Source organism: Mizuhopecten yessoensis, unplaced genomic scaffold, assembly GCF_002113885.1.
Source record: "Mizuhopecten yessoensis strain PY_sf001 unplaced genomic scaffold, ASM211388v2 scaffold4121, whole genome shotgun sequence".
In the NCBI taxonomy this organism is placed as follows: Eukaryota; Metazoa; Mollusca; class Bivalvia; order Pectinida; family Pectinidae; genus Mizuhopecten; species Mizuhopecten yessoensis.
This window is the reverse complement of record NW_018405386.1, coordinates 959956-985225: the sequence shown is the minus strand read 5'-3', so window position 1 is coordinate 985225 and position 25270 is coordinate 959956. Positions and strand designations below refer to the sequence as shown.

The 25270-nt window shown below is 37.0% G+C and overlaps 2 protein-coding genes across 4 annotated transcripts; one reads left to right on the top strand and one right to left on the bottom strand.

The window, feature by feature from the left end:
- The first annotated feature begins 1439 nt into the window (after nucleotides 1-1439).
- LOC110448564 (7,8-dihydro-8-oxoguanine triphosphatase-like) lies at nucleotides 1440-9934 on the top strand. 3 transcript variants are annotated; one of them, XM_021494859.1, is made up of 4 exons: nucleotides 1440-1495; nucleotides 2224-2399; nucleotides 7482-7627; nucleotides 8339-9934. In XM_021494859.1, the coding sequence occupies exons 2-4, from the start codon at nucleotides 2248-2250 to the stop codon at nucleotides 8524-8526; spliced, it is 486 nt and encodes a 161-aa protein (XP_021350534.1). In that variant the 5' UTR covers nucleotides 1440-1495; nucleotides 2224-2247; the 3' UTR covers nucleotides 8527-9934. The 3 variants fall into 3 exon arrangements, with proteins under 3 accessions (XP_021350534.1, XP_021350535.1, XP_021350536.1); XM_021494860.1 differs by having other exon boundaries at nucleotides 1442-1495; nucleotides 2231-2399; XM_021494861.1 differs by having other exon boundaries at nucleotides 1457-1495; nucleotides 2247-2399.
- An 854-nt stretch (nucleotides 9935-10788) lies between these two features.
- Nucleotides 10789-21270, bottom strand: LOC110448623 (TNF receptor-associated factor 6-B-like). The gene is made up of 9 exons (XM_021494981.1): nucleotides 20864-21270; nucleotides 16821-17702; nucleotides 16500-16616; nucleotides 14588-14590; nucleotides 14328-14333; nucleotides 13438-13443; nucleotides 12632-12634; nucleotides 12320-12322; nucleotides 10789-11913 (listed from the first exon to the last, which is right to left on the bottom strand). Exons 2-9 carry the CDS (start codon nucleotides 17679-17681, stop codon nucleotides 11848-11850), a joined length of 1065 nt encoding a protein of 354 aa, XP_021350656.1. The 5' UTR covers nucleotides 17682-17702; nucleotides 20864-21270; the 3' UTR covers nucleotides 10789-11847.
- Nucleotides 21271-25270: the final 4000 nt, after the last annotated feature.

Genomic DNA, 25270 nt, shown 5'->3' with positions numbered 1-25270 from the left:
GGTGGGTTGTGTTACGTATTTAATACACATTGTATATTGGTGGGTTGTGTTATGGACGCACCATGTGGTGCTAATTAAAAAGTCAATTTCAACTTCAGCCAAATAATCTTTTGATAGTAGACACCCATCTACGTTCGCGGAAAGACTAGATATTCCATGCTTATAATTAGCTGACCTGTTTTAGTCGGTGTTGGTTGCAATGCTCGGGATTTACATAGAATAAAATGTCATTTTTTTTAACAAACGGAAAGGCAAAAGGAATACTACAACGAGTAACTAGAAGGTGAGGGGGTGGGGGGTTCGTTTGCCGTTTGTACCTGCGCATGAAACACCCATCAATCCCCACATATCGGGATAGGTCAAACTCCTGAAATAGTTTGGAAGGTTCATGTGCATGATTTCTTTCTATCGACTAGTTTAAAGATATGAATTAAGTTTGTCAAATAGTATAATAGTTTCTGGATGACCAAATTGACAAAAACGAATATCACTTATATATATTTATGTTATTTCTTAAGATGGCACCTTTTTAAACCCCATGAAATGTCTAGAGCTACTCTGAGAAACAATATTTATATTACGTTAATTTCAGAAAGCAATTTGGTATCATTCCCAAACCCAATTGAATAATGGAATTGAACACAACGAGACCTGATAAACCATCATTTAAAGTTGTAGATAACCCAGCATTCGGAACCATAGTATCTAAATAGTGAGAAATGTCACATACGCCATGGTTGTGGTAAGCTACCACAGGCATTTAGTGTTAGTCTGATTTGATGTGTTTAAAGTAAAATTTATGTTCGTGAAATACACATCTGTTCAGCAATTTGGCACACCAAACACCCAAGGCGTCCATGTGAGCGTGAAAGTGCATGAATTTCGGTAATTGCAAAATAAATGAAAATTAACACGAGTAAAACCGGATTCCACATTTCAAATAATTCAAAATGAAAAAGTCCAGTGCCAACACAAAAGCTGCACGTGGTCACTAGATTCCTACGTCGGTCCAAAGACGTATATGGCTTTATATATCTCTGCTCGGTCACATACTGGGTTTATTTTATCAACAAGAACTACCGCTAGATCAGACGTATACTATACTGGCTTTATATGTTTCTCAGTGCGCTAGATATATTTTTACAATAAAGTAAGATGATTTTTTTGCCTACAACATGCATGATGTGTCCAAAAGAACTATGAATGACCCGGTCGTTTGAAGGTCAAACGCTTTCAATTCAATCGCAGGTGAAAACCAGCATTGATAATAACACTTTATTACACCGACATCTGCAGAATCACCAAAGAGGGAACATCTTCACCGGGTTTTGAATTATGATTATGTTTTATTTGTAAACATTGAATAAAAACTTTATATTATATATCGGTGATACAGGGGGGGACTACTCGGACGAATTTAACTCTTTTGTCAGTGAAACCACAAAGCTGAGTAAAACGTGGTCTTCGTTGAACGAGACTACGTTGCTATAAGAAGGTAATACACATATTTCGAATAAATTTTTGCTAATAATTCCATAAGATATAGTGCATATATATGGCATGTAGACAAATAAATATGTATCAGATTTTGAACTATATAAGAGCGGGTGTTACGACTACAGATCACTGGATCGTGGCTTGTAAAGCCCTGTTAGCTCAAGAACGCATTCGTGTACAGTCAAATTTTCTTGCCGATAAATTGTTTTAACCTTTATATACCTTTTCACATGTTGTCTGATGGTTTTATTAATGTTTTCAAATTTCGAAAACGTGTTGATTATAATTCGAATCTCGAACATAGAAACATCTTTGTTTATAAAGTAAGCCGACGGTGTATGCTAACCATGCTTGATAACGGTGCGGTCATGTATAAGTAATAAGTGCGTTGCACCACATTGGCTGATGTTTCATAAAGAGTTAGACCCCCGTTAATGCATACTTGTCAACTTTTTTAAATTGCCATGCTCAGAGTTAAAAACATACTTAAGATGTGAGTATATACATCCAAGAGGAAAAATGGTGTTTTTAAATGGCGTCTTTTAAGCTGTTCAGAAATAGAAATAATTTAGCATTTACGGTCCAAAATCGGGAGTCTCCCTCCAAAATAGGGAGAGTTGACAAGTTTGTCAATGTGTGATATAGTGTGTTGCGCCACATTGGCTGGTGTTTCATCAAGACCGCGTTAAAGCTTTTACTCCATTCTCAAAATATTCTGCCTGTTAGTTTTCAGACATTCTTCTCATCAGAATGGTTGCCAATAAGTTGCTGACTCTGGTGCTGCTCCGACAGGCACCAAGGATCCTACTTGGGATGAAGAAGAGGGGATTCGGTGTTGGAAGATGGAATGGATTCGGCGGGAAGGTTGAACCTGGCGAAACCATCAAAGCTGCAGCAAGAAGGTAAATATCATCTAGTTATCTACTCTAAAATTGACAATATAGAGACATGTGTTTTGTATCTATGGAACAAATGCTTTTGCATAAATATTTCCATTGTAGTTGAACTGAACTGGTTCTATCGCCGGCGACCAGGTACCTGAACTGGTTTGAGCGATCGTCTAGATTTTGGAGGGTCCCGGGTTCGAATCCAGACCTGGCTGTGCATTAATTTTCCCTCTCCAGTTACCCAATTATAAAAGTAGGAAAAGTAGAAAGCATCCAATTATAAATAGTGTAGGCTGAAAAGTTAGAGGAGTATGCATGTTCTATATAATTTTTGACATGTATGTTTGAACTGAATCTTTATAATCTTGGCTGTGTATAACAATATATAACAACTGACGTCACTGTTAATGTGGTTTGTTTTAGAGAACTGCTTGGTGAAAGGAGTCTTTTCTTTTTCCGATTGTTATAGAGAACTGTATAGACCTACTTAATTGAGGAATCAATCATCATTAATGTCGGTCATTATCTTTCACAAGTTAATTGTTAAAAACACCTGCTGGGTGAAATATGGTTCTGTATTTTTCTTCTTACAATGTTTGTTATTGAGAGTTAGTGGCTAAAAGATGGTTTCTGAAATTGGTATTGACCGTAGGTCGGTGGTTTTTCTCCGGGAACTCCGACTTTCCTCAACCACCGAAACCTGGCATGTCCTTAAATGACCATAGCTGTTAATAGGACGTAAAACATAAACAAACCAACAAACTGAAATTGAAAGTATAGAGAACCACAGAAGGACACATGCTGTCTTAAGTCTCGGTTTCTGTGAGTGTAGAAACCTGCTAGAGGTAGCGTGGCGTTTTTAATTCTTTGACTGTTTAAGTATAGATAACTGCAGGAGCAGCGTGTCGTCTGTCACTCTCTGTTTCTGTGAGTGTAGAGAACTGCAGGGGGAAACCTGTCGTCTGACACTCTCTGTTTCTGAGAGTGTAGAGAACTGCTGGAGGAAACTTGTCGTCTGTCACTCTTTGTTTCTGTGAGTGTAGAAACCTGCTAGAGGTATCGTGGCGTTTTTAATTCTTTGACTGTTTAAGTATAGTTAACTGCAGGAGCAGCGTGGTGTCTGTCATTCTCTGACTGTTTAAGTATAGTTAACTGCAGGAGCAGCGTGTTGTCTGTAATTCTCTGACTGTTTAAGTATAGTTAACTGCAGGAGCAGCGTGTCGTCTGTCACTCTCTGTTTCTGTGAGTGTAGAGAACTGCAGGAGGAAACGTTGCGTCTGACACTCTCTGTTTCTGTGAGTGTAGAGAACTGCAGGAGGAAACGTGTCGTCTGTCACTCTGTTTCTGTGAGTGTAGAGAACTGCAGGAGGAAACCTGTCGTCTGTCACTCTCTGTTTCTGTGAGTGTAGAGAACTGCAGGAGGAAACCTGTCGTCTGTCACTCTCTGTTTCTGTGAGTGTAGAGAACTGCAGGAGGAAACCTGTCGTCTGTCACTCTCTGTTTCTGTGAGTGTAGAGAACTGCAGGAGGAAACCTGTCGTCTGTCACTCTCTGTTTCTGTGAGTGTAGAGAACTGCAGGAGGAAACCTGTCGTCTGTCACTCTCTGTTTCTGTGAGTGTAGAGAACTGCAGGAGGAAACCTGTCGTCTGTCACTCTCTGTTTCTGTGAGTGTAGAGAACTGCAGGAGGAAACCTGTCGTCTGTCACTCTCTGTTTCTGTGAGTGTAGAGAACTGCAGGAGGAAACCTGTCGTCTGTCACTCTCTGTTTCTGTGAGTGTAGAGAACTGCAGGAGGAAACCTGTCGTCTGTCACTCTCTGTTTCTGTGAGTGTAGAGAACTGCAGGAGGAAACCTGTCGTCTGTCACTCTCTGTTTCTGTGAGTGTAGAGAACTGCAGGAGGAAACCTGTCGTCTGTCACTCTCTGTTTCTGTGAGTGTAGAGAACTGCAGGAGGAAACCTGTCGTCTGTCACTCTCTGTTTCTGTGAGTGTAGAGAACTGCAGGAGGAAACCTGTCGTCTGTCACTCTCTGTTTCTGTGAGTGTAGAGAACTGCAGGAGGAAACCTGTCGTCTGTCACTCTCTGTTTCTGTGAGTGTAGAGAACTGCAGGAGGAAACCTGTCGTCTGTCACTCTCTGTTTCTGTGAGTGTAGAGAACTGCAGGAGGAAACCTGTCGTCTGTCACTCTCTGTTTCTGTGAGTGTAGAGAACTGCAGGAGGAAACCTGTCGTCTGTCACTCTCTGTTTCTGTGAGTGTAGAGAACTGCAGGAGGAAACCTGTCGTCTGTCACTCTCTGTTTCTGTGAGTGTAGAGAACTGCAGGAGGAAACCTGTCGTCTGTCACTCTCTGTTTCTGTGAGTGTAGAGAACTGCAGGAGGAAACCTGTCGTCTGTCACTCTCTGTTTCTGTGAGTGTAGAGAACTGCAGGAGGAAACCTGTCGTCTGTCACTCTCTGTTTCTGTGAGTGTAGAGAACTGCAGGAGGAAACCTGTCGTCTGTCACTCTCTGTTTCTGTGAGTGTAGAGAACTGCAGGAGGAAACCTGTCGTCTGTCACTCTCTGTTTCTGTGAGTGTAGAGAACTGCAGGAGGAAACCTGTCGTCTGTCACTCTCTGTTTCTGTGAGTGTAGAGAACTGCAGGAGGAAACCTGTCGTCTGTCACTCTCTGTTTCTGTGAGTGTAGAGAACTGCAGGAGGAAACCTGTCGTCTGTCACTCTCTGTTTCTGTGAGTGTAGAGAACTGCAGGAGGAAACCTGTCGTCTGTCACTCTCTGTTTCTGTGAGTGTAGAGAACTGCAGGAGGAAACCTGTCGTCTGTCACTCTCTGTTTCTGTGAGTGTAGAGAACTGCAGGAGGAAACCTGTCGTCTGTCACTCTCTGTTTCTGTGAGTGTAGAGAACTGCAGGAGGAAACCTGTCGTCTGTCACTCTCTGTTTCTGTGAGTGTAGAGAACTGCAGGAGGAAACCTGTCGTCTGTCACTCTCTGTTTCTGTGAGTGTAGAGAACTGCAGGAGGAAACCTGTCGTCTGTCACTCTCTGTTTCTGTGAGTGTAGAGAACTGCAGGAGGAAACCTGTCGTCTGTCACTCTCTGTTTCTGTGAGTGTAGAGAACTGCAGGAGGAAACCTGTCGTCTGTCACTCTCTGTTTCTGTGAGTGTAGAGAACTGCAGGAGGAAACCTGTCGTCTGTCACTCTCTGTTTCTGTGAGTGTAGAGAACTGCAGGAGGAAACCTGTCGTCTGTCACTCTCTGTTTCTGTGAGTGTAGAGAACTGCAGGAGGAAACCTGTCGTCTGTCACTCTCTGTTTCTGTGAGTGTAGAGAACTGCAGGAGGAAACCTGTCGTCTGTCACTCTCTGTTTCTGTGAGTGTAGAGAACTGCAGGAGGAAACCTGTCGTCTGTCACTCTCTGTTTCTGTGAGTGTAGAGAACTGCAGGAGGAAACCTGTCGTCTGTCACTCTCTGTTTCTGTGAGTGTAGAGAACTGCAGGAGGAAACCTGTCGTCTGTCACTCTCTGTTTCTGTGAGTGTAGAGAACTGCAGGAGGAAACCTGTCGTCTGTCACTCTCTGTTTCTGTGAGTGTAGAGAACTGCAGGAGGAAACCTGTCGTCTGTCACTCTCTGTTTCTGTGAGTGTAGAGAACTGCAGGAGGAAACCTGTCGTCTGTCACTCTCTGTTTCTGTGAGTGTAGAGAACTGCAGGAGGAAACCTGTCGTCTGTCACTCTCTGTTTCTGTGAGTGTAGAGAACTGCAGGAGGAAACCTGTCGTCTGTCACTCTCTGTTTCTGTGAGTGTAGAGAACTGCAGGAGGAAACCTGTCGTCTGTCACTCTCTGTTTCTGTGAGTGTAGAGAACTGCAGGAGGAAACCTGTCGTCTGTCACTCTCTGTTTCTGTGAGTGTAGAGAACTGCAGGAGGAAACCTGTCGTCTGTCACTCTCTGTTTCTGTGAGTGTAGAGAACTGCAGGAGGAAACCTGTCGTCTGTCACTCTCTGTTTCTGTGAGTGTAGAGAACTGCAGGAGGAAACCTGTCGTCTGTCACTCTCTGTTTCTGTGAGTGTAGAGAACTGCAGGAGGAAACCTGTCGTCTGTCACTCTCTGTTTCTGTGAGTGTAGAGAACTGCAGGAGGAAACCTGTCGTCTGTCACTCTCTGTTTCTGTGAGTGTAGAGAACTGCAGGAGGAAACCTGTCGTCTGTCACTCTCTGTTTCTGTGAGTGTAGAGAACTGCAGGAGGAAACCTGTCGTCTGTCACTCTCTGTTTCTGTGAGTGTAGAGAACTGCAGGAGGAAACCTGTCGTCTGTCACTCTCTGTTTCTGTGAGTGTAGAGAACTGCAGGAGGAAACCTGTCGTCTGTCACTCTCTGTTTCTGTGAGTGTAGAGAACTGCAGGAGGAAACCTGTCGTCTGTCACTCTCTGTTTCTGTGAGTGTAGAGAACTGCAGGAGGAAACCTGTCGTCTGTCACTCTCTGTTTCTGTGAGTGTAGAGAACTGCAGGAGGAAACCTGTCGTCTGTCACTCTCTGTTTCTGTGAGTGTAGAGAACTGCAGGAGGAAACCTGTCGTCTGTCACTCTCTGTTTCTGTGAGTGTAGAGAACTGCAGGAGGAAACCTGTCGTCTGTCACTCTCTGTTTCTGTGAGTGTAGAGAACTGCAGGAGGAAACCTGTCGTCTGTCACTCTCTGTTTCTGTGAGTGTAGAGAACTGCAGGAGGAAACCTGTCGTCTGACACTCTCTGTTTCTGTGAGTGTAGAGAACTGCAGGAGGAAACCTGTCGTCTGTCACTCTCTGTTTCTGTGAGTGTAGAGAACTCCTGGAGGAATGGTGTTGTTTGTAATTTTCTGCTTCTGTAAGTTAAGTGACCTGCTTCTTTTCTAATTTTCTGATCACGTGACTTTAGAGAACTGCTTGTATTTACGTGTTTTTTTTTAATTCTCTGCTTGAAAGATCTGCTGGAGGACCTCTTTTTGCAGGGAACTGCTTTAGGAAACGTGATGTCTGTTAATCTGTGATACGGTTTGGAGGAAACAAGTTTTCTGTAAACGTAAAATACTGCTTGAGGAAAGATTTGTTTTGGTATTTTCTGACACTGTTTGTTCTAGGGAACTGCTGGAAGAGTCCTGTTTAGTCTGTAATGATCTGAAGGAAGTCGGACTTTTGAAATTTGAATTTCTAGGAAACCCACAGATATGGGAAGTACATGTGTTCACATCGAATAATTTTGAAGGAGAGGCAAAAGAAACAGAAGGTAAGATGAGGAAATTAAAAATTATTTCTTGGTTCTTTTTGTTCTTTATATAAAAGTGATTTTAAATGCTCTTCAGTATTTTTTTGTGAAACTAGACGCTTTAAACTATATATGCGTCAGAATGTGTATTATAAAGACCATGTTGTCTGAAAAAAATCTTAATTTATTAATCTTATAATTTTCACTATCATTAGCATAATTTATCTACAGTAAGGTTGATTGATAGTGAGTCCTAATTTGAGCGAGTATGTTGTTGTTCTTGTACAACACTCGCTAATATTGTTATTATTCATACATTATTTAAATAATATCTATAATGTTAAGGTTATGCAGTCCAAAGCATCAATGACCTGTATATTATAACTGCACAAGGAATTTAGTTCATGAACTTTGGCCGTAGGAACAAAGTCATGATGTTTATCGTATTTAATTGTACCTATTCATTGTATACACAGAGAGTTTGTTTGTTGTGTTGTTCGGCGTTGCGTTGTGTACATATGCTAGTTGTCTCCCTTGTTTGTTCTATTACTTTTTTTGTTGTCGATAAATTTCATTTCATAGTAACTTCTTAATTGATTGAATTCATTATCAATATAAGTCTTAACATTTTGGCCACCCATGGAGGCTTGCCAGGTATTTAATCCATTTGACTGTTCAATCTTGTTGATTTGTTGAAATGAAATATATCAAAAGAAATGTTTATTTTGACAGAGATGCGACCTCAGTGGTTTGAAGAGAAGTCCATCCCGTTCGATCAGATGTGGCCAGATGACATTCTATGGTTTCCACACTTCTTGAATGGTAAAAAATTCTCAGGATATATAGTGTTTGAAGGAATGGACAAAATGGTCAAATACGACGTGGAGGAAGTGGAAAGTATCGATAGTGCTGCCGCCTAGGATTGATTAACAAATAGGTTAGAAATCCAAAACAATTCCAGTTATTGCCTTGTCTATTCAAGTGTAGCGAGGTAGGGTGAGAGTTGACGACTGCACAGTTCAGTCTTCATTGTTCTTGTTCACCTATTGGTCCAATAATCGTGTTTATATAACAAATCCGTTTCCAAAGACATTAATTGGAAAGTAGGAAATCCAGACTGATCTCTTTGATTGACGGAGCTTGACTTTAGCAGAACAATGCATACCGTTATGTCTTCAAAGATGAATGCAAGTCGCACAAACATTTGTAAATGATTGCACATTTAAAGTTTGAATAGAAGGCATACAGTAACACCAAGACAAAAATCACACTACACTGTAAAGCTGTTTCATCCTTCTAGGATTCGTCGACGATGCAATATGCAAGAGACCCAAGAAGGTTAAAATTGGTCTAAACTACTCATGAAACCGAGGGGAGGTGTGCAAATCCCCCTTTTTATGAAGTTGCATGACTTGCCTACACTAGGCTAACTAACCTTTTGGCGTTCCAATCAAGTATGATTTGAGGTATGAAAGTTAATCGATCTCAGGATTAATATATTTACATACTGTCTGAATGCTATTTGTATTGAAATATTGTTCCAATTTGTTGATATTTTGAAGATGCATTTACGTTATTGTCTCCACTGCTAAATATTTTACCACATATTGTGTCGGTTGTTTTTTCATTCCCAAACAGGGATTGATAATTCAGTTTCAATGTTACTACTTCCATTCAGGTATTTATGATTTACAAATGTACATATGTTTTGTTTTAGTTATTTCATTTACAATTTTGACATGGACCACTCTAGAAAAACACGTTATTGTATACATATCAAGCTACTGTGTATATTAATTTTAATTTTTGTCGATAATTGTCAATGAATCAACATGTATTACACCAAAATCATGCTTAAAGGTAGACTGTATTTGGTTAAAATGCATGCTAGTTTATCTACATTGTGTGATTCTCGCTATCATGGAGTAGGTGCATCGATGGTTTGTTTATATGGAGTTAGTGTGGATCAATACAGTATTATAAGGAAGCGATTTTCAGTATAAACCTGTATTTTAGTTCAGTTTTTTGTAGAATACTAATCATGAAGATAATTTCCACAAATGGTATTTTCTGAAGTCCGTATTAAAGGACGCTTGTCGTCCTTCAACTAGACGCACCTTTTACGCATTCTTTTATCCGAAATGTCCCTCGCGTGCATTTGAAGCAAGATATATTCCCAACAGTAATGATTTGTTTTAAATGTTTACAATAAATAACTTGAAAATATAGAGGGATGGTCATAGCAAAAATAAATAGTACTCCAGCTGGACCTGTGTACAAATATTTGACAGTAAAACATTCATTTTCTCATTAAAGATTTTGTTGTTGTCACTTTTCATTCGTTGTGTTTACATACTACAAAGGTAAGACTGGGTTATCAGTTTTGTTTGAAAACCCGTAACATCACTTTATATAATACAGGGTCGATTTTACCCACACAGAGGCTATATGATTTAGCACATTTCTTAAATGTACCAATACATTTATGCTTTCCGATTTGAATATTAGAAAGGTAAATCATTTATATTTGAAGCTGTCATAAATTAAGCTTCTTGTAAAATATTTTCTACCGTCTATGCTACACACCTTAATTCCTGACACGTTCAACGTAAAAAAATATTCGTTGGAATTACTTCGTAATTGTGTTATACGTGATCTTAATATGCTTATATCTTTTCAAACACAACAGTGGAGATTAATACAAACTTTAAAGGTTCATGTGAGGTAAAGGTCGTCATCTTTGCTTGATGTCTGACTATTGTATTCAATTGTCTATCATAAAGAAATACAAGTATTATTACTTGCTAAGTAGATTATTGATGACCTACAAGTACATACTGTACTTTCGTTGGTGCAAATGGTAAAATCCTGACAGAAGCAAACAGATGGTACAAAAACTGCTTACTAATCTGTAACACCTGGTTTCGGCTAGTGTTCTGTGGTGGTTTGGGGTGCATTTGTTCTTGTTAGCATAGTCAAATGAAGGACACATCACAGCCATTTAAAGGCATACAAATTCCATTCATATTATGTTATATGTGTCCACAATTCCCGTTGTTTCATACTGATGCTGTGCATAATCTATACTACTTTGTATTTTCTGTTCCCTTCCCCGAAAATACAGATATACATGTAATTAAAAATAACAAAACATTGTTGATGTCGGTTATTATAAAGTTTATTTAAATATTTTATATTTCTACAGACATAAATGTGTATACATACTTGAACTACGATATATATTTGTGTGTCGATTGCATATCGGTATACATGGGCATATTTAGGTGGACTTCAACACTTATTTGCTATATTGTGACATTAAATCATTTTAAAATATTCTTTTACTGTTATTTTCACACATGGACAATTCAAAGATCAGTAACAATATAACACTCCGTTGGTAATTATATAAATCCAATATCGGACTCGTATTTATAATGACATAACAGAAAATGTACCTGTGCCAATGATGCTCTTCAATCTCTAATATGTGAGTGAAAATGTTCAGATTTGTGTTGCGTGAAATTTACATCTTAAGATGCAGGTCACAGAAAATTAGATAAGAAAATCTTCTGTAATGCAAGGCATATGAGCTTTGTTGGAGTGCCTTGTAAATATAAATATAAATACAAATAGAACGATTTCTATTTTTTTTTCTGATCTTTAAATTTCAATCCCTACTTCAATCTACATCTACTTGCAGGTGTACATTGTGCAGTCATTTAGTTAAACACGTTTGAAAAGACACATTTCAGTTAACGACATAAAAAGGCGACCAAATTAATCTGACAGCTAATCCAGCTTACAAAACTATTAGTAAACGTGTAAAGGTCATGACACCTTGGAATGTAAATTTAGGGAAAGGATTTGGCTTTTAGCCTGTTGTCCAATCCTAGTGACATTGTACCATTTTCAAATTTGTTGAAATTGAATGTGAAGTTATGTTGCATATGTGATATTCAACATCTACGTAATAAATATCAACTCACTTATATGGAAATACGTTTATCTTTTAACAAGAAAAGTATCTTAATTAGTGTGTGCACAGCCGGGTCAAAAGCGGTTTGTATGGAAGTATCAACTTCCATCCATTTTCCTCACAAATGTTTCAGTTTTTCTTCAGAAAATGTCTTCTATATACGTTCACTGACAGTAAAATTCTGGTATTGTTTCATCGTTTTTCCAATATGACGTCATAGCACTTGTCGTCTCTGGCCAAGCTATATACTTGGTTGGCTTGGTCAAGATTGGTGGTGTCCAAACATGCATCCCGGCTGATAGTCAACTCGCCCGCAAGCAAAGCATGTCTGAATGAAACCAGAGAGTTATGCAACAAGTTATTACTATACATATATGTACTCTTTCAAGTATTATAGTGGAAAATCGTGACTTACATTAATGCCATTATCCTAAAATTCAAGTTACAGTAAGACAGAATGATAAATTTGTAAAAAATGATATCATAAAGGCCGAAACAAATGAACAATATATTGTAACAAATTTACAAAGGTTTATGTTTTCAAATATGTGCAGTAATGTACCTTATTATAAAACACGTAGGTCATATGAAAAAGAAACTTTATGGTTTAAACATTTTCTATTGTTAAAATATACACAGGGATTAGACAAAAAAGCTTTTCCAATTTGATAAGTTTCATAATCCTGTCCTGAAATTAATTAACGGATTAAGTCGATAAATGAAACTAGACTTACCCCCTGTAACAAATAGTAGTTGTAAGATTACCAGGCATATGAAAAAGACAAACAATTGCGTTATTTGTGGAAATATTAAACATTATATATTTTGTTATATACAACATGTACTTTAAATAGTTTTTACATACTTCTGTCATTATGTTTATTTATATTTTATTCCTATTGGACATTTTCCCCATTAGTTGTAAGTTTATTGATATAATATATGTTAATGGTGTATACATACATATTGAACCTCGTTTGATTGATGTTGTGTATATCAGTAAGTTAATATCGAACGTTATACAAGGAATAATTTTAGGTACTTACCCCCTTTTTGGTTGGCACGGCAAGAGCGACGAAAAGATAAAAAGAAAGAGTTTAATTAGTTTTTCATTCATATGAAAACAACATCCATCATGCCCAAGGTTATTATATGTTTACTTAAAAACCGCTATGACATTTAATGATAAAATATCAAATAAATTGAAATGAACTTTTCTGAACCATTGGAATGATTTCAAATTGATGTTTCAATTTCTTTTTTAATTATAAACTATATTAACAATGAACAAGTCAATACACAATACAATTTTCAGGTACTGTGTTAAAGATACACGTTATTAATGACGTTCTTTAAAGATGGACTCCCAATGATTTTAGTCAATTTTTCACCATTTAAACATCTAATGCGTTATAGCAAGTTTACCCCTTTATCAAACTTATGTGAACTTATAACCCCTATATACTTCAGTAATATGAACACAGCGCAACTAAAATGTGAGGCATGTATCTATACATAGAAAAAGCATGGCCCGGTTCAGTTTATACCCGAACGGAATTGAGTGTATCAATGGACTATAAGATTTCCCCTTGTATCAAAACTAATTTAATTTCACGACATTGCCGAAACGTTTTTGGAACACATCTTTGACAAAGTTGCTTACATAAAAAATATTGATGAAATGCAAATATAACCTGTAATAACTGAAGTTACAAAGTTCAAATTCTGTCCAGTTGTATCAAAGTTCAATATCTATCAATGCTAACGTTGGTAAAATTTGGATATAACAAATATAGTGATGTTGTGCTTTTGTACTTCCTCAACGATGTTAGTGGGTTTTTATTATACTTACGAACACCTATCCAGGAGAAGCAATCGATGATGTATGAAGTACGGCAAGCAGGGTCAATAGAGAAAACGGAACAAAACGAAAAGAAACATTGTTAGACTACAGACAAATGCATAGAGCAAAACATTTTATCATATCTATTAATATTGAATAAATTTCGAATATTGCCCACTTTGTAACGCTTCTGTATTATATAAAACATTTTATGAATATCTTCCGTTGACGGAAAACTTTATTAATAGTTTGAAATTGAACTTTGTCGTGCAATTGTACATTTTTCACAAAAGTTATTTTCCAATATGAAACATCATATTCAATATTTTATTTGATTCATCTGACAGGGAAGTGAACTTCTATTAACATCTGAACCACACGTAATTGGCATAAACAGAGGAAAATTATAATCCTGCACCTTCGCATTACTATGCTATTGGAATAAGGCTCCAACCCACTTACAGTCATGCGAAAGCACAGCAATTCGAAAAACACAGAAATAATAGTATAGCTTAAATAACTCATAAGTATATAAATAAATCGTCTATGTAATGTATATTTTTAAAATCATCAGGCGTCAAACATCTGAAGTCTTCATTTGCCTTAATTTTAAGTTTTTTAATCGGTGGAAAAAATGCTCTCGATTTTCATTAGCTTTGAGCTGTTCGTGCAAGTGAGGCCATATGACATATGACTATACATTTTTCTCCCACATCAAATTATACAAAACTCAGATTCATTATTGTGGGATACGCTTGTTTTACATGACTGTACTAAGTTACTTCTGGTTCGTGGACTACATTTTCAAAATATAAGTCTATAGTCTCACACAATCTTAGTCTTAAACTAGAAAAAAGAAAAAGCAAATATCAAAAAATGAAAAAAATGTCTATACTTACATCCATCTGCAAAGATAACGAAAACACGAATGAGTCAATCATTTGTATAAACATACTAACTGCAAATTATGTAACTATTTTAAACAAAACTGTTTCGTTAACGGTCAAATCAAGATTAAAATTAAAATAAAATTCCTGAAAATTTAATAATTAAATCCATGCAGATGCTATTAAATAGGTGGAATTACATAACTGAGTTTCGCTTGTCATTAAAGAAATACGTTGGAGTTTTCGTTGTCAAAGGCAAGAAAAATACTTACGGTCTGATGATCAGCAGGTATGATAGTCGCAGAATGAAAAAAAAAGCAAAATGCACAATATGAGAAACAATCAATGACGTATGTTCTTTATAACATATTTAATACATATACAATGTATATATAATGACCTTCGTATTTTATAACTTGTCATCTCGCTTACCGCAAACCTATCCAATTGTGCCCCTTATCCTTTTCCTGATAAGTCCTCTACTTCTCCCTCGATTTATTGCCAAGCCCCTTTATGCTGCCAAAATTCAATTGGACGGTTTTACTGTGCTTTATCGTAGCATGCAACTCATATAATTTATTAACCCTTTCAATCCTAACTTTAGTAAACTCTAACATGGATGAGTCCATTTTGGTCTACAGTGGTGAAAGGGTTAAGATTTTTTGATAAGATACAAACCATACCTAGTACAGAACGGTTGTTATGTAAAAACGATCAGAGAAGTACCGGTATCTACAACACATTATATGCTTAATAAGGCAGTATCACGCAAATTACTGAACCCAAAATTGTAATAAAATTGGATTAACCTAGTCCGAAATACCTTTTTTCTTTACTGTTTATAGACACGGGTATAAGAGTCAGATTTAACTTGTTTTGTTTACCCGTATCCAAGTTTAAAATAGTCGTGTTAATCAGCGCAGAACTAGAAAAGATATGTATTTAAGGAAAGTGAAGGGCATTGAATGACAGTTCGATCATTTGTATAATAATACGTTGTAAACAATTTCCTACTCTCCATTGCGACCCTATCGGATAGCGCACTTGCCGTGATAATTCGTATTACAAATATTTAAGCCTGGCAAATATTTACATTTGGGACGTGATATAATCAATTCACATTCTGACGTTTGGCCTGTGTAGGCCCTTCAGCGACCGGGAACAGGTATTATATTGTGGGCCATAGACTAATCAACCACCTTTGCCTCAGTAAAGTGTGTATACAGATAATAATGTAGTGTTCGGGGCAACTTCGGGCGAAGACAGGCTTTGATTTTATATCAGAAAGAAATGAACTTTACTATGGTATAATATGATGTGTGGAACACTTCAGATTTTTTAATGTTGATGTGTACAGTCTATTTCGCTAAATCTGTTGCTCGGTTTTCGAGTCTGAACAAAATACCCAACTGATCTCGACAATTTTGACCTCAGTTTGCTCTTATTTTCAACTTATCCTAGTGACACTCAAGAAATTCGGAATTAAAGTTTTCAACTATTACTAAGTAATACTCCGTCAAAACAGCTTTACCATTATAAAACATATTCTAAGGGTCGACGACTATCAAATGTGTTATTGGTCGTAAACAGAGGAGCGTTTGTCTTCATATGTAATTTGATTATTTGCTTTCCCTGCGACGACTTAGCGAGTTGAGCCTTGTCCCACTTTAGTTTATCGAAGTCTTGATATTAAGTAAATAATATTTGCACTGATACTCACAAACACATGTTTTGTTTTGGGATTTTCTAATCCTGATATATGGTGAACACATTCTGTACAAGTGTGGCACCTTTATGCTTGCCTCAACCACTTATTTAATACTGGTCATGCTAGCATAATTGCATTACTGAAAGACGAAGCAAGATCCCATATTGAAACGTAAGGCTTAACGTAAAGGGAATTGAAATATGAAAAATGAAATTGAAAATAAATATATACCTTCTTAATCACCTGTTTATTAAATACGATTCATGGAACCCAAAATGGAAGTAGAATAATATTGAAAATACGTACCAATAACAATATACGGGCGATGAATGCTTTCTTATTTTATCTGGGCATTCTTATTCTAGTAAATAGAACATTTTTAATAGGTCCTCACACTTGCAAAGATAGATTGAAACCGATTTGACAGGACAATAATGGATTAATACATATGTAAATGTGTGTCCGAATATACTTACCGGCTGTTTGGTAGAAACGGTGGCGTTGTTAGGAAGAAACACAGGCAGGTGAAAAAGAAGAGCAATAATATTAATAAGTTTGTAAAATATAACTTGTTCCTCTTTATAGACATCAATTTTGCTGGCTTACGTCGCTTTTTCTTTCTTTTTTTTTTCTTTTCTATTTGGTTATTCTGGTTTATTTATTTTTTTGCTAAAATTGTTGGTTCTTTAATTTGATAAGCTTTTCTTAACGGCTACCATCTTAATGGCATGCGTTACAGCTTTTAGAGTGAATACGAGTTATTAACAAAATTATTCCATCCAAGGAACGGAACTCACCCCTGCGTGCCATCGACATGCTTTCTCGTTGTTAGACATTGCGTTGTACAGCTTTTTACACCTGACACACGAAAACACGGCGTGGCCTGTCCTGGAAGGGTGAGGAGGGGGACTTGACCCGTCATCACTTTGAGCTTGGTTATTTACGAGCTCTGTCAAGAAGACATCACGAGTTTGGTTATCAGATAGATTTTCTATGGACCCGTGCCTTTTATGTTTTCCACTTTTAAGATGTCTAGCGTGTTCTAAAAATGCCTTCCTGTCTTCTACATCTCGGCGAACGTTTAACTTTGTGAGTTGTGACCGATGTCTTTTGATATCATTGGCTTGGTTACGCTGTTCTCTGATCACTTGCTGTTTGAGTTTCTTTTCAAGGCACCTTACTCTACTCTGATGAGTAAAAAGGTTGCAATACACAGTTACGAAACCACAAGCTTCACACTCCACTTCGCGGAAGTCACATTCTTCAACGTGTTTCTTAATATCACATCTGCGGATTTTTTTCTTGCATCCTTTCGAAATGTTCGGACAGGGCACGGCCGTGTTCGGACATTCGTCCCCCATGTGATCAGGAAGGTTGGCCAGAGGGAAGGTTTTCCCACATTTATTGTGACAACGAATTTGTAGATTCAATAGCTCTAAACGGAAGTCCATCGAAGGTTGTGCCGTTTTTGTGGTCAACGGGGCACTGCACACTGGACATCGCTTTGCCATGTCACCTTTAAGTCGTTTTTTGATGCAAGAGCTGCAGAAGATATGACCACAGACGTTCTCGACTGGATCCAGAAAGACTTTGTGGCATAATTTGCATATGTATTTTTCATCCACTGCATCAACGAATTGACGAGGATCTAATCCCATCTTGAATGATGTGTTTTCAATCTAAGGAATGCAATGAAGAAAGTGTAACATTAATATGTGATAACACACCGAGTACTGGCCTGCTGATGATGGTTATCTACTATGATAACGACATGTAAACTGACTGGATTCAATAGTTGAACACCAATTACGTGTACTAATATTTAAATGAAATGGAGAAAATTATATACTACAGCGTCAACCCATTAGGATAAGATCGGAAAAGTGCTCACGAAGAGTAAGCGCTTTTGTTGGTGGTTTTTTTCCAGCTTCAACTTGAATTTTATTTTCCCATCATCTCAGAATAAGCGTTTTATATGTCACCCGTTATCACGTCTTCTGCAAAATCAATGACATTGAAGACATCCTGGCGGACACTGAAATCCCACAGTTGAAAATAAGGTCTTGGTTACGACTGAAATGTGGCCTATTTTGTCTTTGAAAAAACATGGTTACATAATGTATTAGTCATCAAGATCCATCTGTCGGACTCGGTATCAGTATCGAATCAACAGTCAAATATGTTCAAATATACTGAGGAGAGAAACACAGTAAGAGGTAACTATGTCGATAATCGATATGTCGATCAGTCGAGTTGTCAAACTGTCGATGCAGAAAGCTAAACAGAGTAATGATTTATTGCACCGCACCATATGACCATTTTGTCCACTTTAGACTCGTCAATAAAGGCAAAGGTCAAAAGTATTTTTAAAAACATGGCTAAGGTGCTTAGAAACAGATGTAGAATACAGCGTAAAGGGCAATGAGCCGCTATTAAACTAGTTTGCCGAAAGAGTATTTTCCCTTTTATTCATTTGATGTAACAATATAAACTTAAAGAGATTGTGAAATATCACTATAAAGTTTAGTAATAAGTTTCCATATTTATGTTTGGAGTACCTATGCCGTATTTTTTACTTTTTTATTTTCTCTTCCTGTGGGTCCATAGGTCATATATTATATATGTTTCGGTCATGATCATTACCTTGTTATGGCAGCGAGAATTCGGAAGACTAGCTGTCAGATAACAGTTACATCATAATGTTTTGAAAATAAAATATATTTAACTCGGCCTCTTCCAGTCATGTATTGTAGAAATATTAATTATTACTTTCTGAAGGAATAATTATAATAGAAAAAAAGAACACTTCGAAAACGGTTTTGTCAGAAATGTGCGTCATTTAGTTATGCTAGTCTACTTGAATGTGACATTGTAATAAGTCGTCTTTAACTATACTCAGTATTCTCAACCACCAATGTCTGATCACGACTATTGGAGAAAGTTAACTGTAGACTAATGAAGAACGGGTAATAGTATATATACACAATACCATGGCTGATTATATCCAGAAAAAAATACACGAACAAAAGATTACACATGGTGTATTGAAGTACGTCTCCACAGTGCTCCATACGTCAGCATGATCCACGGATAGAATATCCCCAACATAGTTATACAAATATGAATATCTGTGATATGCCAATTTCGATTTTGAAAAGATAATGATAAAATGCTACTCAATGAGCTTTAAATGTAATATTTTCTATGTGCAAACCTCCATACGCCCTTCATTCTATTTGGTATAATGGTGTGCAATTGTAGGTGAAAACTTTTATACTGGTATTCCGATTTCAAAATGAACTTGACTGAATGCCGACTAAGTAAATGCATGACTGCAAAACATTATTATGACAATGGAATTAAGTGAGGTTCGTGTTTACCTTTCTTTCGCTTTTGTTTCTATTGTAGTTTCATTAATTACCTTCATCATTAGTTATATGCAATGGACAAAAGTTTTATTAAAACGAACAGTATCGCTTTAATATGAATTTATAACCTTTATAAATACTACAGGGAAGTATCGGGTATCTAGTTTCAGCTTTGATTCTGTATAATGTTCATTTACTGAGCAGCCATGCAGGTAAAATTCGATGAAAAATCGGGGTTAGATGGTTAGAATGTATTGATGGATTTCATCGGCAGTGTCAATGTCAGTGTTGAAAATATTGAATGGCAATATTTACCTCCCTAATGGCACAATTTGTGTCTGTGTACCTCGCGGAATGTCGATCTAATTAGGCGTGCTATCATATCCCTTAGATTATTGTGGAAACGGATCGGCGTCATGGTGGATGTTCAATCTCCAATGATTGATGTTTCGTGGATTTTAAACCTTTTGATAACATATTATTTCATACTCGGGTTGTCTCGAAGGTCTTCGTTTATGTGTATATAATAGAATTGTCAGCTGTCGAGAAAGCGGTCGACAGCGGTGTCGTGTGTTTGTGTAAAGGTTAGGGTATCACCCTTTGTTTTCTTACTTAGATGGAAGTTTGGCTGGTGTTTACGAATATTTTAAATGCCCGAGTGTCAAACCATCGGTATGTTTCGTTATTCAATAATGTATATACAAAACGGTAAACAATCACCAAGAGTGAAATGAAAATCAAAGAAAACAATGGCATCACCAGGAACCAAGGTGATAGCAAAACAAAAGGACTCTGTGAACGGTGAATCAGAATGGCGTTATACATGTCAGTGTCTTGTCTGATTTTGTCGTAATGGGTAGTTATACTATAACAAAATGTTGGGTACAACGGTGACGAATAAAAGTCGAAAACTTCCTCAGTGGAATCATAAAACATGTATACCTTTCTCTTTACTTGGAGACAACAAACTTACTTAGGACCGTGTGTGTCACAGCGACACTGGAGCACTTGTAAGGGATACTGCTATTCTAAGTAGTACCTTTAATTTTAGAACCGTTTTCTCATGATTATGGTGAAGCTACGTGATTATTGAATTCTGTTTTAAAGTAACGCTGTGGTATTTTCCCCCCATTTTACATACATCTCCAGATATTTTATACAACATGTTACGTATACATGTAAATGTGAATCATATCCTTTTTTTAATCTGTTGTGGATAATAAATTATGATATCTGCAGGATATTTAGCACAAAATTTCATTCACAAAGTCATAAATTCACCATATTATTTATCGTAAATCAGTTGAATATATATTTATGTCAGCGAAAAGCTACATATTATCGTTCACTATTGATACAGACATATTATGACAGAAATTTAGACAAGTATTGAAACATGTTGCTTCCGGCATTTTGGTAATTTACCTTGAGCAGATAATTCCTATTAAAAGTGTTAAAAGATTAAACGTTACCTTTCACTGCGATGATTGTTCAAGCAGTCAAATCCTTGATCGAACATACAATGTCGGGTAACTATAAATACGGCTCTCACTCGCTAGACAACACTGGTAAATCTAACGTAGATAACTACCTCTCACAGGTAGATCACAGGTAAATCATAGGTAGGGAGCCTACCGTTCGAAATCCATTATGTATATAAAAATTTACAGAGGAAATCCAACATAGATATCACACACAATGTCAACAGGTTTGCAGTATACGATATACATCATGGCTGTCAAAACTATCGACGAGGCGAAATGTCGGTGATTTGCCACTTGTTCGCTAACCAAATAACCCTGAAATATCAATGTTCGATCTGGCGTTCGACCATACAGTCTTTGTATTAGCAAATGTTTTATATGGCTGTTCGTGTAGAGAGGGAATTTAAACGAACAAGTACAAACTGCTACTATATACCTTAAACCCCTGAGTGTAATCGTCGGTGAATTGGTGTGTTGTTTAATAGTCCGTATCGGGTTTAAAACTTAGAAAAGTAAAATGAAAACCTCTTATGCACCGTCATAAATAAGAGGAAAATACATATTGTAAAATGTTTTATTTACATTTCTAACACTTTCTGTTTGTGAAGCAAGATACAAACATCTTGTGAAGCGTAATAAATAAAGCGGAGCCGAGCAGTATACAAATATATTACATAATGTTTTATTTACATTTTAAACATTTTTTATTTGAGAACACCAAATGCATTTCAAGACAGTCGTTTGATATGTGACTTAAAATCCTTTAATGTACAGGTTCATGTTGTCTTTTCTTTTCTTTTGTTGTCTCCTCGGATGCATATGGAGCTTGTCTTTTTGTTTCGACTTTATGTTTGGATTTTGTCATGTTGTTTTGTTGTTTCCTTTGATCCACAATTTGTCTTTTTGTTTTGAATTTGAATTCGGATTTTGTCCATTTTTAAAGTTTGGTTTTACATTTTTGTTTGTTTGGTTTTGGTTTTGGTTTTTCTTTCTATCTTCTCATTAACTTAATTTGCTTTCAAGTGTATCAACTTTGATTTCGGATTTTATCAAATTCGTCCTATGGTTTTGGCATCACACCTCATCGTTTCAAATATATTTGTATTGGCTTTGAGATCGGACTTTGTCCTTTTATTTCTGGTGTCTCCACATTTTTATTGCCTTTTTGTATCAACTATGGCTTCTGATTTTGTCAAATTTGTCCTTTCTTTTTGTTGTCACCCCTCACCCTTTAAATGTATTTTTATTGACATTGATTTCGGTTTTTGTCCCTTTGCTTTTGATATCTCCTTGTGTATTGATCTTTCCTTTTTCGTATCGACCTTGGGTTCGGATTTCGTCTTTTAGTATTGTGGTGTATTATCATATTTTAATGTTGTAATGTTGCATTTTTCTGTTTTACTTTACAGAACTGAACTTTAAACAACATGTTTTGCTATGGTTTCCGTAATATGTACACAATAGTCAAACTACATGTAAGCTCATTTCTGTCGTCTCCTTTGACAATTTATAGTTTTACATTACAGCTGTTATTTGTTCATGCAATGTTTGTTTTCACTTGAGTCTCTAAGAAACAGACCATATTGGATACAGGTTAGGCTTCTCAAGCGTAATAAAAAAAACCTGTTTTGTTACTGTTGATACCTTTTGAAGTTTTTCCAGGGGTTACCGGAAGGCAAACTAAGGATAGTACTTAGATCCTGGAGCGACCACGGTCAAAACATAAATTACCGCGTAGAGGGTCTTATGAATCTCACTTGAATTAAATGAGGTATGTGTTTTTATCGCTTGTACTAATGCCTGACAAATCAAAGTTACAGAAATCTCGGTCTGTTGCAGAATGTAATGAACCTCTGGGTTCTGGTAATTCTGCATTCGTTTGTATATGAATCACAGTCAAACATGGAGCTATTTATAAAACGATTGAACAAATCAATAACTTTCTGTGTTAAGCGACTAGAAATGTACTTGATTTGTTGAGAAACTCTCGTATTTGAAACAGTCTGTCGCTGAAAAAGGGTATGTCCCTTTCCGTCGGACTGTCTTCACACTTTAACTGCTGGTCAATCCATGCAAAACGCAGACAGGATCTCTGGAACATGATTACTATTATAACACGGAGATAGGAATAATCATAAGAAGAAAATTTTAAATTTTATCGCGAAGGAAAATTCCTTTGATGATAAGAATCTGGTACCATATAAACATCAGAACACATGTGGAAAACAGACGAAATTATTTATTGAATTAGTGTGTTTCCAATGTATGTATGTATGTGGTAAGAAGATGAACTGTTAGGAATGTCATGCAATAAAAATTCGAAGAATCGCTTTCTTCAGAAATCACATCCCGTATGGTAGATTAATAAAAAAATCTGCTAGCTTTACCAAGACCTTAACAAGACACCAACAACGGAGAACATTTGCCCACCGAGAATAACGTCTAGACAGAGAAACTGACACCCAAATGAAATCAGAAAAATATCGATAATCCCAACAACAACAGGCATTTATCAGCTTGCCGACTTTTTCATGAAAGAACCAGCATCATCAGGGATAAAATGCAACACTATCAGGAGCAAATTGAACGTTTCACCGCGGCCAGAACGGATGCGGGTCTTGGGAGAGATAATGTACTGTTTACAAATATAAGAAGTATTGGAAAACGGAACCCAATCACAAATGTTTCTAGCAAAATGGTGATATTTGCTACGGAGGTTTCTGTGGAGTCAAACGATGTATGAAAGTCAAAATAGAAAAATAGTTTTTTTTACACGTTTGTCCATAATAGTAATGGATAGGTTCTGTCATTCCCTTGAAATTGAATATGAACCAGTAGAATGTCTCTAGCGATGCCAACGCAAATAACTGATCGTGGCCTTATTTTCGGCTGCTGTCTGAATACTTGCATTGCCAGTTGGTAGTTTCATTGAGTTCAACTTAATGTGGAAAAGTTACCGCATATGCACTTGAGCTGAAGAGTGTGGGCCTGGCTTCTGTGTATGTTTATATGTTGTTCAAACTTTAGAACTTTCTTTATATGTATGTTGTTTTGTTATTTGCCTTCAAGTTACCGTGTAACTAAAAATGGGCGATAACATATTGAATTGAATATATAGTCGTATTGGAGGGGGTTGTGGTAGAGTTAAGGGAGGCTAAATAGCATAACATGACATATAAATGTACAAACAAAATATTACATGAATGTTAATTATGTACGTGGATTTTCCGACGATACTGTCATGGAAGCGCAAAGGTATACAGGCAACAAATTCTTCAACGCCTTTTATGTAATTATAACTGATGAAATTCCTTCGTTAGCAAGCTATTTCTTTTGTTTCAGACGTTTAACTTGAGTTCTGCATAATTTTCTTAACTGAAGATTTCCCCTTAAAGCCAATAGTGTTTTCAAACGGTCAGCTCAAGTCAGAGCGACGTACTAGTATATACTATGGCTTAATACGTCTCTGGTCAAGTTAAGGATTTTTTTTATAAGTTTGTAGATATTTGTGAAACTGGTGCTTTTTTGTCCTGTTACTCTTTTTTTCTGAAGTAAAATAACAATTGGCATTCGTGGACATTTAGATACATTATTTGTTAGATAAGCGCTTAGCAAAGCCTTGTTCAACCACCCAGGGACCCTCAAAGTGTTAATCTATCAGTATCATCATTAATTGATAATTGGTAATTACACCAAGTATACAAAAAAAAGGTGGCTGGGAAGGAGACAAGTACAGCCCAGCAAACTACAGACCAATATCACTAACCTGCATCACATGTAAACTCATGGAACACATCATAACAAGCGCCACAATGACACATCTAGAGAACAACAACATAGTATATGACCTACAACACGGCTTTAGATCCTCCAGATCCAGTGAAACAGCTCACGACATTCATACACGATCTCGCATCAAACAACATCATCATTATGTACTTTGCCAAAGCTTTTGACAAAGTCCTACAAAAACGTCTACAGTACAAACTCAAATATTACGGGATAACAGGGAACACACGCATGGGTTACAGACTTTCTAGCTCTCATTCCGTACCCAAACAGTAGTACTTGAGGGCGAACAATCAGATAAAATACAAGTAACCTCTGGGGTCCATCAAGGAACCTTTTTGGGCTCCGTCCTCTTCCTCGTCTACATCAATGACTTCCACGAATACATGCAGTACAGTACACTGAGACTCTTTGCAGACGACAGCATCATATACAAGACGATACCACAACATGACCTTGACGCAGCGGGATAATGGGAGACAGACTGGCTAATGAAATTTCACCTGACAAATGCAACATACTCAACATTACACCGAAACGCAACAAAATACACTATGACTACATTACAAAATAACCTACGATGGGACAAACATATTAACAACATTA